The sequence below is a fragment of the Botryllus schlosseri genome, chromosome 8 (genome assembly GCF_051294905.1).
Source record: "Botryllus schlosseri isolate E-star chromosome 8, Bs_hap1, whole genome shotgun sequence".
NCBI classification, from domain to species: Eukaryota; Metazoa; Chordata; class Ascidiacea; order Stolidobranchia; family Styelidae; genus Botryllus; species Botryllus schlosseri.
This window is the reverse complement of record NC_137243.1, coordinates 24523384-24537753: the sequence shown is the minus strand read 5'-3', so window position 1 is coordinate 24537753 and position 14370 is coordinate 24523384. Positions and strand designations below refer to the sequence as shown.

The following is a 14370-nucleotide window of genomic DNA, read 5'->3' as shown; positions in this document are numbered from 1 at the left end:
CGAAAGTTGTTCACAAATATTTTTCCAATAGTCTGCCTCCTGTGTTTGATGACTTTTTCATACCTGCTAAACATGTCCATTCCCATTACACGAGATCCTCGTCTAAAGGAAACATCTACTTACCCCCACCCAATAGCAACCTAACTAAGAGATCTATCGACTACTCGGGACCTATCATCTGGAATGCATTACCACCACATATCCGTGAATTGCCTTATAATAGATTCAAAAAAGCCCTACTTGATCACCTCTTATCGTTACACTAACACTGTTGCCGTACCTCGCCCAGACATTGCTTCATTGATCATTTGCTACCATTGTTTGATTTTTTTTCTATTTATCTTTCTTAACTAAATATTTTTTTACAGCCAGACTGTTCAGAGTCAAGTGTACCTGTTTGATGCTGGTGTGATCAGACTAGATGACCTTCACGGTCTTATCGATCATTCCTATCTAATACCGAATACTGTGCAGTGTGCACGCATATTTTCTGTACCACCATCACTGCCGTTTGTTATGTATTTTGGTTCGATGAAAATAAAGACTCTCTCTCTCTCTCTCTTTTATACAAAACAACACGCAAGGGAACCTGGTGTTAGCGTGCGTTCTGGTGCATAACATTTGGATCACAACAAACCGCTGTTTTCTTGAATTTGTTTTCAGGAGCGAAACGTAAAAATTGTTGTTGTGCCTGAACGCACACAGCACAATATTAAATTCAGTCGCCGCTCGGATTATAAGAAGTTTTACTGGCGTGTATAACAAGTACGCCTCTATTGTTAGACAAGCGCATATCATGTGCGTGTGAATGCTGAGAGATCGCATCTACGATGGAGACGTGCTTTGAAATCAAGCCTCATAGCTTGAAAATGTCACTTATAGCGGCTCGCGGCTTAATGAAAACAAGTAGCGCTGCAGATGAAGTATTGGAACTCAGCACAGTTGACCTAGCAATGTATGCTTTTATGAAACCGCCAAGGGAAAATCCGCCGTGTATTGATTAGTTCTGGTATACCTGTCATAGCGTGAGCGTGCATTCATCCGCGACAATAATTCATAAACATAAAATCGTCGTCATATTCTGTTTGCGATGCGTTACAGTGAACGATTGCTAATGTATGCATTAAGATTCCCTATCAGCAGTCTAGTTGTGACGCTCCTGTTGAACTTCTCAGGTGAGACAACATTTCATTATTCATACGATTTGAGTTTAATATTCACCTTCGCAACTCCTCGGGGTGTTACCACCTTTTTGATAAGCGGTCCAGATATAAACAACATCGTCAAACCACGGTCCGCATATTGGCTTTCTAATCGATGCAAGACCAATCAATCATCATCTCATCGGGATTTGGTTCACGGTTCGATAAACAAAACTTGTTAATGGAATTTGGTATGTGACTACCAGAGGTGGTCAAAGTAGTCACTGTCGCTACTCGAGTAAAAGTAACGCCGGAATTTCTACTCAAGTAGAAGTAGGAGTGATGATTTACAAGAAAGTAAGTAGGTATTCTACGCCTATTTTTGCCTACAAAACTGTCAAGTAGAAGTAGAAGTGGTCTAAAATCATTACTTAAAGTAGTGTGAGTAGGCAAAATCTACTTCTACTTGACAGTTTTGTAGGCAAAAATAGGCGTAGAATACATCACACTACTTCAAGTACTTCGTTATTGACCACCTCTGATGACTATAGGGTTGTCCAAAAGTTGATCCCCAGAGCATTCAAAACTTCAACTATATACTATACAACTTGGATCCAATGAGATCACACAAGGTATAGTGACATATTGAAGCTGTATATTTGTATTCACTGATTCCTTCTGAAACAAAGAATTCGTTCGCCGCTTGCATAAGCGCCTTTGCGTTCCCTCGATGAAAACAAGGCATGTGGGCTACAGCCGTTTCCTTCACAATAAAGCGGTCATGCTGTAGAAGTTTTTCTGAAGCAGCTGTTGTTTGTTCATCATGTATTTAGCACCTCAACGTGTCCTGAATTAATTTTAAATCATCATCCGTCAACCTACCAACAATGCGCTTTCAGAATCCCCGCAGGTAGCAGACTCCTCGAACAATGAACACCTAACCAGCAAGTTGCTGCTGTCATGATCATTGAAGCATCGCTCAAGCATAGCCGATTAGCCAATCAAGCTCCGTGGTTATGTGAAGCCAATCAAGAGCCGTGGTTATGTGTAACTAGTCTTCTCGCCGTTCTGTGGTCAGTGGTATGCCCATTCTTGGGCAGCTACTTTCAACCGCATCGACTGAAACATTAACGGCTTTCCTGTGAGCTTCTTTAAGGCTCATTTTTTTCATTTTTTATCAATGATCTATAGAATGAGACACTAACACCGAGCATTTTTAAGATTTTCCAAATTTTGGACACCTCTACTACACACGTAGGAACGGAAATACTTGAAGGCTATTTGCGTGCAGCGCGAATACAGAATAATTGATGCTTATCAAATGAATATTGTTAAAATTGTCGTGTGCATATGTCATACGCCAATTTCTGTGATGTTAGTGTTATTTCGGCCAATCGTCCGTCACTACGGCCATCGGTGATTCTGTATAGTTCTTATTTCAGATCTTGATAAGTGAGTAGTTCTAGTTCTCGTGGTGCATTACAACTTACAAGAATTAAAACTATAGTTGCCGAACCGCAAGCGTAGTAGTCAGTGATGAGCGGAGTCTGCTTTTCGAGACTCCGAGTCCCTCCGACAACTTTGGTCTCTGAGGCAAAGTCCCTCCGACTCCGGGGATCTCAATCCCAGACTCCGAGATAACCCGAAGAATCTTGCCCAGTCCCCGAAATATATTCAGACCATTGTCGAAGAATCCCAATCGATGTTTTCGATAGCCTGTCTGATATTCATACCAGTTTTTTTTAGTATCCGTGAATTGCCGAACAGTCGCAACATTACTTCTGAGAGTCAAGTTCTCTCCAACAAAATGGACAGTCAAGCTAATAGAACTGCGACCCTTTAGATCGGTCCACATATCTGTGGTGATGCCAGCCAGCCCATAACACTTGATACTGTTGATAGCAACTCTTAGTTCCTCTGACAGCTTCTGCTTCAAAGATGAAGCCTCCTCATCGAACTTACGTTTCACCGTAAATCTGGATGGCAAAACGTCTTCTGCACAACACCACGGCAAACCGGCACTTCTTCGGTATTCTCCACCCGGCGAGCGGCGATCAGTGTTCCCCATGATCACCTTCTCCTTTGATTACTCGCTTACTTGCATTTCAACTGCGATCAATTCTTCTTACAAGCTTCGATATGTCTTCGAAGATGCGACGTACCACTTGTCAACTTGTGATGCTTTAGCTGAATATTGCAGTTTTGACATCTCGCAAACCCAGTATACTGGCCGTTATTATCATGCAGCATCAGAGTGAAATCCTTCCACACGTCACACTTTTTCTGCGTCTTAGTGAGTAACCCACTTGACGTCGACGGTGCTTCAGCCATTATATTAAAACGACGAAGGAAGACCAGTCAGTTCGAACTAACTACCACTAACACCACTGAAATCGACGATCACATCACAGGTTTCAGTAAATTAAGTTCCGCATCGCCATGAAACAGTTGATGGAACTGCACTGCACTAAACATACATGATGCATCACTGACGCACCGATCGACGCTTCTTGAAGTTGACTAAATGACTAGTGACTTCCAATTTTGAAGCTGATACATGATATCTGGAATTTGTAGTCTGAGACAGACCAGCAGCAGAAACTTGATTGCGGTGCTGATTTTTCATATCACATCAAAGTCATGTCTCAATCAAACCAAACATTACATGACGAAAATTCAGAAGAGTTCTGGATGACTGACTACGTCAATCAATATTGAAGGAAGCGTAGTTGAGTTGATGCGAGCAGAGCAAAGCAGACGGTTGTAGTTATTTAGTGTGGCTGTTCAGAAATTCGGAATATTCTGTTTTTACAGGGTAAGATCAGCTGACCTTTGTGATTTATGTATTGTTGAAATCTTTAAAGCGGGCTTAGATGCTGGTATGCCTCTGTGAGCGGATCTTACTAGCGAAAATTCGTCGCAATGTCATTAAATCATGTAACACATTGCATAAGTTATTATTGTTTCCATCCAGATACTTGCTTGTTGTATGTATATTTCTCACAGATATAAAGGTAATATTGATGTAACACTTATTATCGATATCTCTCACTGCAAACTGCAAGTACGATGAAAGTTGCGAAAAGTTATCACAAAAGTGGTATCGGATATTATCTTGTTTCAACTGATACCAACGTTGGGAATACATTTTCACAAAATTACCTATTACTATATTGAATGTCATCAGGATAATGGGATATATTCCGTTATGATCATCAACTTGCTGGAAGAATCAGGGTAGCCAAAGGCTGTACCATAGGGAAGCCCCGCTGTATGTTGCTGATTGTAAATGTTTCGCACAATTACTGGGGTGGCATGAAAATTAGTCACGAAACAAATACGCAAGGAGGAATATGATGTGACTATAGAAGACTGCAATGACAGCAACATGGAAGATTCTGGAGATCTTATCTCATAATATGGTGACATTCAGCAGTGGATTCAAAGACTGCATCTCATTGCAGGGAGAAAATGATATGCGAACGATATTGGGTGTTATCAAGTTTGTGAACTACAGACACTGCTCAGCGGAAATGCCTTGCTAGATCACTAGGTTACTCTCCAGTCCCCAATTGCAGTGCAGATGGCTGATTTTTATGCACTTGTCAATCATTTTTGCATGTTACCGGTCATATTACAACTTTACAAGGTGTCACAAGGTGTCAACTGTCTGTGTTTTGGTTTGTAATCAATAGTGTCTTCTGGTCAAAGCTATCGAAAGATATCGGGGGCAAAACTAACAATACTCCGTAAAACTCCGGAAAAATATCTGTTGTAAACTCCTACTCCACTCCGGGTATCACAAAATTAGCAAAACTCCGCTCCGACTCCACTCCGACTCCGCTCCGGTGCTCATCACTGGTAGTAGTATAATCCACAGCTGCAACACCAATCAATAGGTTGTGGGTTCGAGTCCGAGGTCGACTCATGAATTCCTACCTACATGGTGGAGGTTGTTTATCTAGGCTCTTCTTGGTCATCTCATCCGCGTAAGCGGTGTCTCACAAAAGCCTAGAATGGGTCGTGCTACAAAGTCGGCAGTTACGGAATCGGCCTGGTATAAATGACCATTGTAGTCGACAAACATTCAACCATGTATGGCACAAACACAAAAACAACTAGAAAAAAACGTGTTAGAGTACTAGACGTAACTATGACTACTGATCAGAATGTGCCTAAAATTACGGAGGAAAGAAACGTGATGTATTTTTTCCCTGGATGTTTTTGCGGCATATACATCGACTCATGATATAGCCTTCATACATACACACGTTCTGTGCATATGTAATATGCATAACATGGATCCATGATGTGCATATGCCGATCGATGATGGCGCAGATATAGCCTTGTAAGGCCTTCTAAGATTTGCGCCACATCTCATATTTTCCGGGCACCAAGCGGGGAAATCATGGTTACCAAGTGTTACAAATCACCTTTGGTACTAATCGGGTCTTTGCTCTGACCCGGCCGAGGATTGAACCCCACGACCTACCGACCAAGCAGCCGGACGCTTCGCCAGTGCGCTATCTTGGTGGTTAATGAACTATTTTGCCGGAATAATACAGAACTGCCAGAATTGTGACACTTGACGAAGGAATTTCTCGGGAGGGCTGCGATATTTGCACCCAGTAAAAGGGCGTTCTCGCATGCTGGAGTATTGTATTCGTTTGTCCTGCCACGGCTGATGCTAATTATCTGCTAGCAGCAACAGCTGAAGACTCGGGTTTGGGTTACCCTGCATTCCCGTAGTTAGTTAAGTGTGTTGGATAATTTTATCTATTGATGTCCATGTGATAAAACGATCCGATCTTCATAAAATATAAAGTAATATTTCGCTTCGATATTGAGTCTAGTTAGTTGTGGTTTGATTAGTTAGGTGCGGTTTAAGTGCTAATCTTCAAAAGCGTGTAGTTCTAGTTCTAAAATTCTAGTTTCGCATTTACAAAATCAAGTAGTTTGTCCAAGCCTGGCGTAAGATCGCTAGGAAACATGTTATGAACAGTATTATTCGCCGCGCGCTTTGTCTCTGCATTCCTTGCCGATAGGTCATCGGGGCTGTAACAACAATGACGACAAAATTGATCACGCATGACCGCAGCAATGGTGTAAATATTTTTCGCACGATTTATAGTTATCAAAATGAAAGATATACAGAAAACAGTAAAATTTATACTGAGCATTGACCACAACGGAACTCAAAATGCAAGCATGTTTACGGTGCAGGAAGTATGAAAGCACCCCAGTCACGCTACGAATATATGCAATGTAGATAATATTGACGGCTGGTGGACTCATATTGTTTACGATTCGAATCCCGGATATGCAATTGAGAAACCTCAAACTTGCTTTCTCAAATTGTTGACCTATTCAAAACATATTCGATAAGGAATAAACAGAGCAAACGGCTTACGATTTACGATTGCTCAAACTTCCTAACCAAACCTCTCCTTTGCATAGCTGACCGATACATTTTATACGGAATAGATTGTCAAAAGGTAGTAATCGTGGGCGGTGGTGTCAGTGGCTTGTCTGCGGCACATCATTTGTGGAAAAACGGTATTCGAGACATCACTGTGCTGGAGGCGGAAAGTCGTCTCGGTGGAAGAATCAACAGCGAATATTTCCACGGCACTTTAATCGAACACGGTGCACAGTTTATTCACGGAGAGCGTAATAATCCGGTATATGAGGTGAGTCTGATATCATCGATACGATATTATCCTATATAGTACCCAAGTGACGTACCTCTTCCGTGTTCAGTCTTATGTACCTTATCTGTCTCTGTTTTACTTCAAAAGCTTCTTGTAGTTACTGAACTTCAATAGTATATTCATATTGAAATGAACCCGAATATTTTCGGCAGATGTTTGCCAATGACAGGATTTATGGCCTTTGATTGTTGAGCATCAGCACCAGCCAAGGCTGTGTCAACAAAAAGAGTTTGTGTGTACCATCTAAATCAGGGGTCGCCAACTCAAACGGGTCGCGGGCGACTTTTCGAATTTTGTCGCGGCCGCGGACCGCCTGAATTCAATTTCGATGTTAAGTAGGCAACCATGTCTCAAACTACACGTCAGTATCACGCTGCGCTACCTACCTTAGGCGATGGGTACATTGACCACAAAAGAAGTATTATTTTAAGGAATGAAATTACAACAAAGGATCACTGTAATCAATTTCATTCTATCTTGAACTCTGAGCTGTGCAGGATATCTGGGAACGCTTAGGGGGCTAGCGAGATACGATACTAGCTGAAAGATCTCCACGTAAACCTTGATCGTGTGGGAAGCCCTAAGTTGGTGGTATTCAATCCTTTTTAGACATGCCCCTTTATGATACCGAAAAATTCCGCCCCCGCCTTATCGTATATATACCAAAATGCATCCATAATGCTAGCAAAGCAATCCCAACGGATAGTTTGATGGCATGGAAGGTTACGAATGTTGATGACACAATGCTACTATAATATGAATTCCGGATTATACACAGCGCAATAACTCTAACCATGAACTCGAGGTAACCGCAGCTTCGCGCCCCATTCAGATACTTTCACGCCCCTAGTTTCAGAACTACTGCCCTAAGCGTATCGGTCTCAGCAGTGCTTGGACCACTGCACGTCAATTTCGGCATTTCATAATGTTTTTTTTAGCTTTCTTTCGAAATCTCAAATCAGGTCGCGGGCCGCAAAATATGACCTCGCGGGCCGCATGTTGGTGACCCCTGATCTAACATAGTACATTGAACGCTCTCGTATTCGAAATTTTATGCTGCTTGGTGACGTCATATTTGTGATGCGATTGTTGATATTCGATTTGTGATGCGATTGTTGATATTCGATATTCTTTTTCATTCTCTACTAGTTACTGACGATTAACCCTGTCAGCTGAAAATATTCGGGTTCATTTCCATATGAATTTACTATTCAATTGTGTATCATATTGGTGATACTGGATATCATTTCTTAACACCTGAGTAAATTTGAAACCGCTCGGTATTGAAACATAAGCTTTCTACAAATGAAAATGTAGGAGTTTTTTTGGCTGTCTCCTTCAAAATCCTATTCCATGATTGGTGCATAAAAATCAAAATTATGTTAACATTTGCACACTTTATGAATATAGCTTTTCCTTTTTGCCTGAGATTAAAAGCAAGCGAGACACTGATTGGAGGAAGAAATGCGGGTATTTTTGTTGTTTATGTACTGTTCGTTAGGGTTGGGTTGTTCAGAATTGACCGACTGACCGACTTTCAAAAAGTCCAGGTTTTCAGTCTGATTCCCATTCCTTATACCTTTAAAACATATTCTGGCTACTTTTGTAATTCGTCCCTGCATCCGTGTGCATGTTGAGCTGGAAGAACGGCTGAGCATAGGGGATTCTCCTAAAATCTGATTGTCACGATTTTACCTAGCCTAGTTAAAATAACATATAAGCTATATTTGTGCAGCTGTTGCGGTTTGGAGTGCTACAAAACCTCACTATATAAGGCCTTCCTAGTTCAGGATTTCATTTTCATGTCCCACACTGCCTTAGAACTGCTCAAACCTACCTAAGACTGATAGTCATTTTGTTGTATCGCATATCCACACCCCTCAAACCTACCCGGCACTGTTCATCAATTTCCTGGATCATCATGTGCAAGAATACAACTGCAAATGTATCATCCACTCAAAGCCACATATTAAACATCAGAGGAAATGAAAGAATAAGGCAAAGAAAGAGATCAACTTGGCAAAATATGCATAAATCAGGTGGATGAAATGGTTGCTTTTGGGAAATCTGCATTTTGGGAAATCTGCATATCTGTTCCGGTGATCTTCCACGGCTTGTAGAAGGTTCGCTTGCTGTTTTTGTCATCCTTTATGAACGCAGCATAGTCGGTATTCAATTTTACCATACGCTCTACCCCAGCACTATTCACAAATTCTTGAGCGAGATAGTGTAATGGTTATGCGTCCGGCTTCTCGAGCGGTAGGTCGTGGGTTCGATCCCCGGCCGGGTCATACCAAAGACTCGAAAATTGGTATCCGCAGCTATCCTGCTAGGCGCTCAGCAATCACGGATAGCATGGAGGAGAAAAAAATCGGGGGCGCAGACTAGATGACCTCATTGGGCCGTATCGCAACTTAGTCGTCAAAGCATCTCGATGGTGCAGGCGAAAAATAATATCATATCTCTCTCTCTCTTGAGCAGTCAGGAAATCCGGATCAGTATGCCATTCCGAAGACTCAACCAATCATGTTACACATGCATAGCATCAAATAGAAACCACGATTCTGGCCCAATCAAATCAACCATACCCATTGACTCTGAGGTCGAACACATACTCCATAACTTGCACAAGGGTCTATAGCCAGATTAGATCATCCAGTTATAGATTATCGAAGATAGTTATGCTTGGAAATACTCATACCCCAATATTGATATCTTGGGAAACGTTTCCCAAGTCACTGGAATAGACATTTCCAAGCTTTGTTTCTATCCCAGTAAGGAAAGGAGTGCCAGGTCTATTATATCAAATAGTTGAATACTGATATAATACTATGCTATGATCGCTAATCGCGTTATGATCACTCATCGCGTGCTGAACTCGCTAACGGCATGAGTCAAAAAGCCGCCTGGTAAGTTCTGCACCTCAATCGTAAACACAGTTCGTCAACAACAAACATCGAGACACCTGACTAATCAATGATCCCCATTTCACAGCCGTGCCTAGCGCTTCATCAACGCAAGAACATGCGCTTCAAGTCAATGGGAAGATATGCCATTCCTTTTGAGTCACTGACAACGTGGTATCCCTAATTCCGAAGAAATTTTTGGGTGCATGAAAAAACGGCAACATGCAGGGGTGAATTACAGAAAAAGGTAGCCAGAATTTTTTTAAGGTGTTAGGCATGGGAAACGGACTGAAAACCTATAAGACCATTTGAAAGTCGGTCAATTCTGAACAACCCTACTCTTCGTATAAACAACCACGTCCATCTTTTTCAAGCAGCTTTTCTCGGCCCAAGTGTGGAGGGAGTAGTTTAATTTTTCCATTGTTCCAGAAGCTGAAAAAGTTCAAAACCACTGTACTAACATCCGCAATTATTTCCCCAAGAGATTTATCATTGCAACTGTTCTTAGATCATTTCGAAACAAAGCGAGGTTGTTAAGGCCAAGAGAACCATTGCTGGTGATGTTTTCTATACGAGTAACGGGATAAAGATAGATGCAGCTACCCAGAGAAGTCTTCTCCTGTGCCTACAGGAAACAATTCAGAAACTGGATAGCTACTCGGATAGACACCCTTTAGTTCCCCGGCAATTAACTATTAATGAAGCAGGGAGGAAAGTGTGGGACAAAGTTCTACCGAAAAATAACTGTCTATTGGACGAATCGCTCGCAGACGCAACTTTTAATTTCATCGACAATATATGGTCCATAATGGCAGGTCAACTTACGCAAAACGTTAGCGTTCTTGAGGATTACTATTTTGAAGAACATGGACACGACTACACGATACCTGCCGGTTATTCGAAGTCGCTAATTTCGTATTTAGTGAAGGATATGCCAGCATCTGTCGTTAAACTAGGTAAAAAAGTGACCGGAATTCACTGGGACAGAGAATCGGAAAATCAAGATGTGACCGATCGGGAACTAGACCTCAACCACATTTTAGTGGAAAGCATTGATGCCGACAACGTTGTGGAAAGAATTTACGCCGACCACGTAATCGTTACTGTATCACTGGGAGTACTACAAAAATACCATCACTCAATGTTCATCCCGCAGTTACCAAACCACAAAAAGATGGCATTGGGTAGGATGGGCATGGGTACGGTGAATAAAGTATTTCTTTATTATCAGCATGGCTTTTGGGAGAACGATACCTGCTTCAATTTTATTTTGTGGAATTCAAATACATGGAGAGGTGAATACAAAGCGGATTTACATTGGTTCCGGCATCTCTATAGTATCCAGCATATCTCAAACCATTCAATTCTTTTTTGGATGAACGCGTATTCTTCCGAAGCCGTGTCCGATCTCTCAGACTCGGAAATTGGAGTGCGTTTAGCCTTTCTACTACGAAGAATTCTGCGAAACACCGCCATCCCCGACCCAGACGATGTCCTCGTAACGAGATGGCATGAGAATGAAAACTTTTTGGGATCATACAGTTATATTCCGGTCGGGCAAAGAAGGCATGACAGACGCCTCGTCTCCGCCCCGCTTGCTGTCAACGGAAGGCCAAGAGTTCTGTTCGCGGGCGAGGCGATGCACCGTACTAGATTTAGCACAGTCGATGGTGGATATCGGACAGGAGTGAAGGAATCAAGCCGAATAATACATTTCTACGCAACTTGAAGCACAAAGCGTAATGGATTAGGGATGATGACGCATTGGGTTTCTTTACGCCTCATTACAACCGAACTGATATGATTTTGAGTCGTATGCATTTTTTTCATTGACATTCTATTGTCATTGCTTTGTGGCGATCCTTACCCCGAATTAGCCGATGATGCAGCAAATAATGACTAGGGTCGAGATCTTAAAGTCTGCTGAATCAGGAGAATGCTAATCGTGTGATTGAAAACTACTAATCGGGACGCATTTTAGGCGGATATTATTAAGTTCGCTGATCCGGAAGGATTCTAATCGTGTGATAAAAAACTGCTAAACTCGACGCATACACTTGGATAAGGCTACGCGCGATGATTATACTCGAGATGTCCCGATTTTCCCATTGAGTGGTGTTATCTATTGCATCATGATGCGAAGGCCCGGTTTCGGCTGTCAGTTGCCATTTGTTGAATGAAATAGTAGGCTGTTGATAAAGATACTGCGACCGTAATATGTAGAATTACACTGGTCAACACAATTTTTAACAATTGATTTCGACTAACTTATAGGCGCTGAATTCAAAAATGTCACTGAATTCAAAAATGATTTCCCGTTTTCTGTCACGTCAAGTTTTCGGGTTGGGCACCTACCACATTGTCTCATAACCCACATTCAAGTACCACTTTTAATATTTTGCGTTTAGTGTATAAAACGTTTCAAAAACCACAAGCAGTCAAAAGTAAATCAATTGACTCGAAATAAACATTTGCACTGCTTTATTTGGTTGATTCAAACTGATATTGCTTCTGCAGGGTAGGCAAATAAAGTGAGAGTTTCATGGTCCAAATTCACGCAAATAACTCATAATTATGTGGGTTGTCTCGTTTGATATTCGAGCAATAGTCACCTAACATATGTAAGTTCCAACTTAGCCTGGTATCTTACCCTCATCATCTTCAGATGCATATCGCTGACTACGCCAAGGTTTTCCGGGAAATAATTTAGATATTTTAGTTTTCCTGGATATCTGCTGTCCGACATAAACATACGGCAGTGGCACATGTGTAGCAGGGTTACATGTGCATCCTTATTGTTTGAACACTAAGAAAACACAATATTTCAAAGCTGACACACAGGGTTGTAACCAAGTCACAAGGCTACGAGTCACAAGTCAATCTCACTTTTGTATTTTTGACTCGAGTCAAGTCGCGTCATTTTCAATTCCCACCGAGTCAAGTTCGAGTCCAAGTCAGCGAACAGAGGATCGAGTCCGAGTCATGGTATTATGACTCCAGTCAACACCATGACTTGGACTCGGACTCGAGTCATAATACCGACATTTCATTGTAATTTCGAAGTCAACACATTATTGGGATTTTGTTTGTTGGTACTGGTGCTTGGAAATGCGACCAGAAACTGCTAAAAGTGAGGAAAATTGATATATTTATAAATGCGAACCATTCAATATCACCAAACAGAGTTTAAAAAAGTGGGTTTAGGAAGACTTCAACTGGAAACTGATCAGTCAACACAATGACTTGGACTCGGACTCATCAGTTTCCAGTTGAAGTCTTCCTAAACCCACTTTTTTTAACTCTGTTTGGTGATATTGAATGGTTCGCATTTATAAATATATCAATTTTCCTCACTTTTAGCAGTTTCTGGTCGCATTTCCAAGCACCAGTACCAACAAACAAAATCCCAATAATGTGTTGACTTCGAAATTACAATGAAATGTCGGTCTTGGCTCCATTACCACAAGCCATGTTAAATTTGCCAGTTTCCAAGCTTTAATTATTATTATTATATAGGCTTACCATATTTTGGAAATCTAAAAAGAGGACACTTTTTCATAAATTCCCAACTTTCAAAATCGGAGTAGAATTCTCAAAAACCGGTTAATTTTTCCCACTTTGTGACTGGTTAACTAAAAAAAAAAAAAAAAAAGGTCATCTCTTCTGCTCAGAACTCAAAATACCGTTTTTCTCTCCACATTGCCAGGTGGATGACTAAAAAAAAAAGGTCATCTCTTCCGCTCAGAACTCAAAATACCGTTTTTCTCCCCACATTGCCAGGTGGATGACTAAAAAAAAAAAAAAAAGGTCATCTTTTCGCTCAGAGCTAAAATCACCGTTTTTCACCCGTCGGAGCTTCACGTCTGTGCTAATATGTGGCATATCACTCGCAATTTGCTCTAAATCTGCTCTAAATCCTAAAAAAGAGGACAAAATCTCAAAAAAGATGACAAAAGGGCGTCCTCCGAGGACACTTTCAAAAAAGTCAAAAAAGAGGACAAATCCTCTTAAAAGAGGACGTATGGTAAGCCTATTATTATAGGACACAACGGTGGTGCTTTTAGCCAAGTTAAGGCTTTGTGCTCCACGACATTATAATTACGCGGACAGTACAAGGAATTGCATTTTTCCGGGTCTTTGACGTTCTTCCACTCTCTCATGCAGTCTCTGGCACGCTCGCTGTATCATCGTTTCTTTGCTGTAGTTTTTCCTTCTTCTTGCACTCTCTCAGTCTATTTCAGGCATGCTTCATCAGTTAATCATCGTTTCTGTTGCTACCGAATTATAGCTCGGCTCACTGTAGCTGGGATTTTCAAGACACTGCTTAGCCGTGAGGTCGGCGATGAGGAGCCCACATAACCTCCGACACGTAGTAATTAGTCCGAACCGGGATTCGAACCACAACCATTGGTGTCGTGACGCTGGCGGCGGAAACTAGAAATCGCCAAGTTTATGTATCAGTTTCACTGCGGTCGTTGCCCCGAATATTTCAATGACTTCTTTACCTCTGAATCAAAAGCGCACAAGTACAACACGCGCGCGTCCACGTCGTCCAAATATCATATGATCGACCGAAAAGATCATCGCTCCATTAAATATGCCGGACCTAA

The 14370-nt window shown here is 41.5% G+C and overlaps 1 protein-coding gene across 2 annotated transcripts; it reads left to right on the top strand.

Moving 5' to 3' along the window:
* The first annotated feature begins 605 nt into the window (after positions 1 to 605).
* On the top strand, positions 606 to 12244 carry LOC145444534 (peroxisomal N(1)-acetyl-spermine/spermidine oxidase-like). 2 transcript variants are annotated; one of them, XM_080322520.1, is made up of 3 exons: positions 606 to 1175; positions 6601 to 6833; positions 10269 to 12244. In XM_080322520.1, the coding sequence occupies exons 1-3, from the start codon at positions 1091 to 1093 to the stop codon at positions 11487 to 11489; spliced, it is 1539 nt and encodes a 512-aa protein (XP_080178646.1). In that variant the 5' UTR covers positions 606 to 1090; the 3' UTR covers positions 11490 to 12244. The 2 variants fall into 2 exon arrangements, with proteins under 2 accessions (XP_080178646.1, XP_080178647.1); XM_080322521.1 differs by having other exon boundaries at positions 612 to 1175; positions 6628 to 6833.
* Positions 12245 to 14370: the final 2126 nt, after the last annotated feature.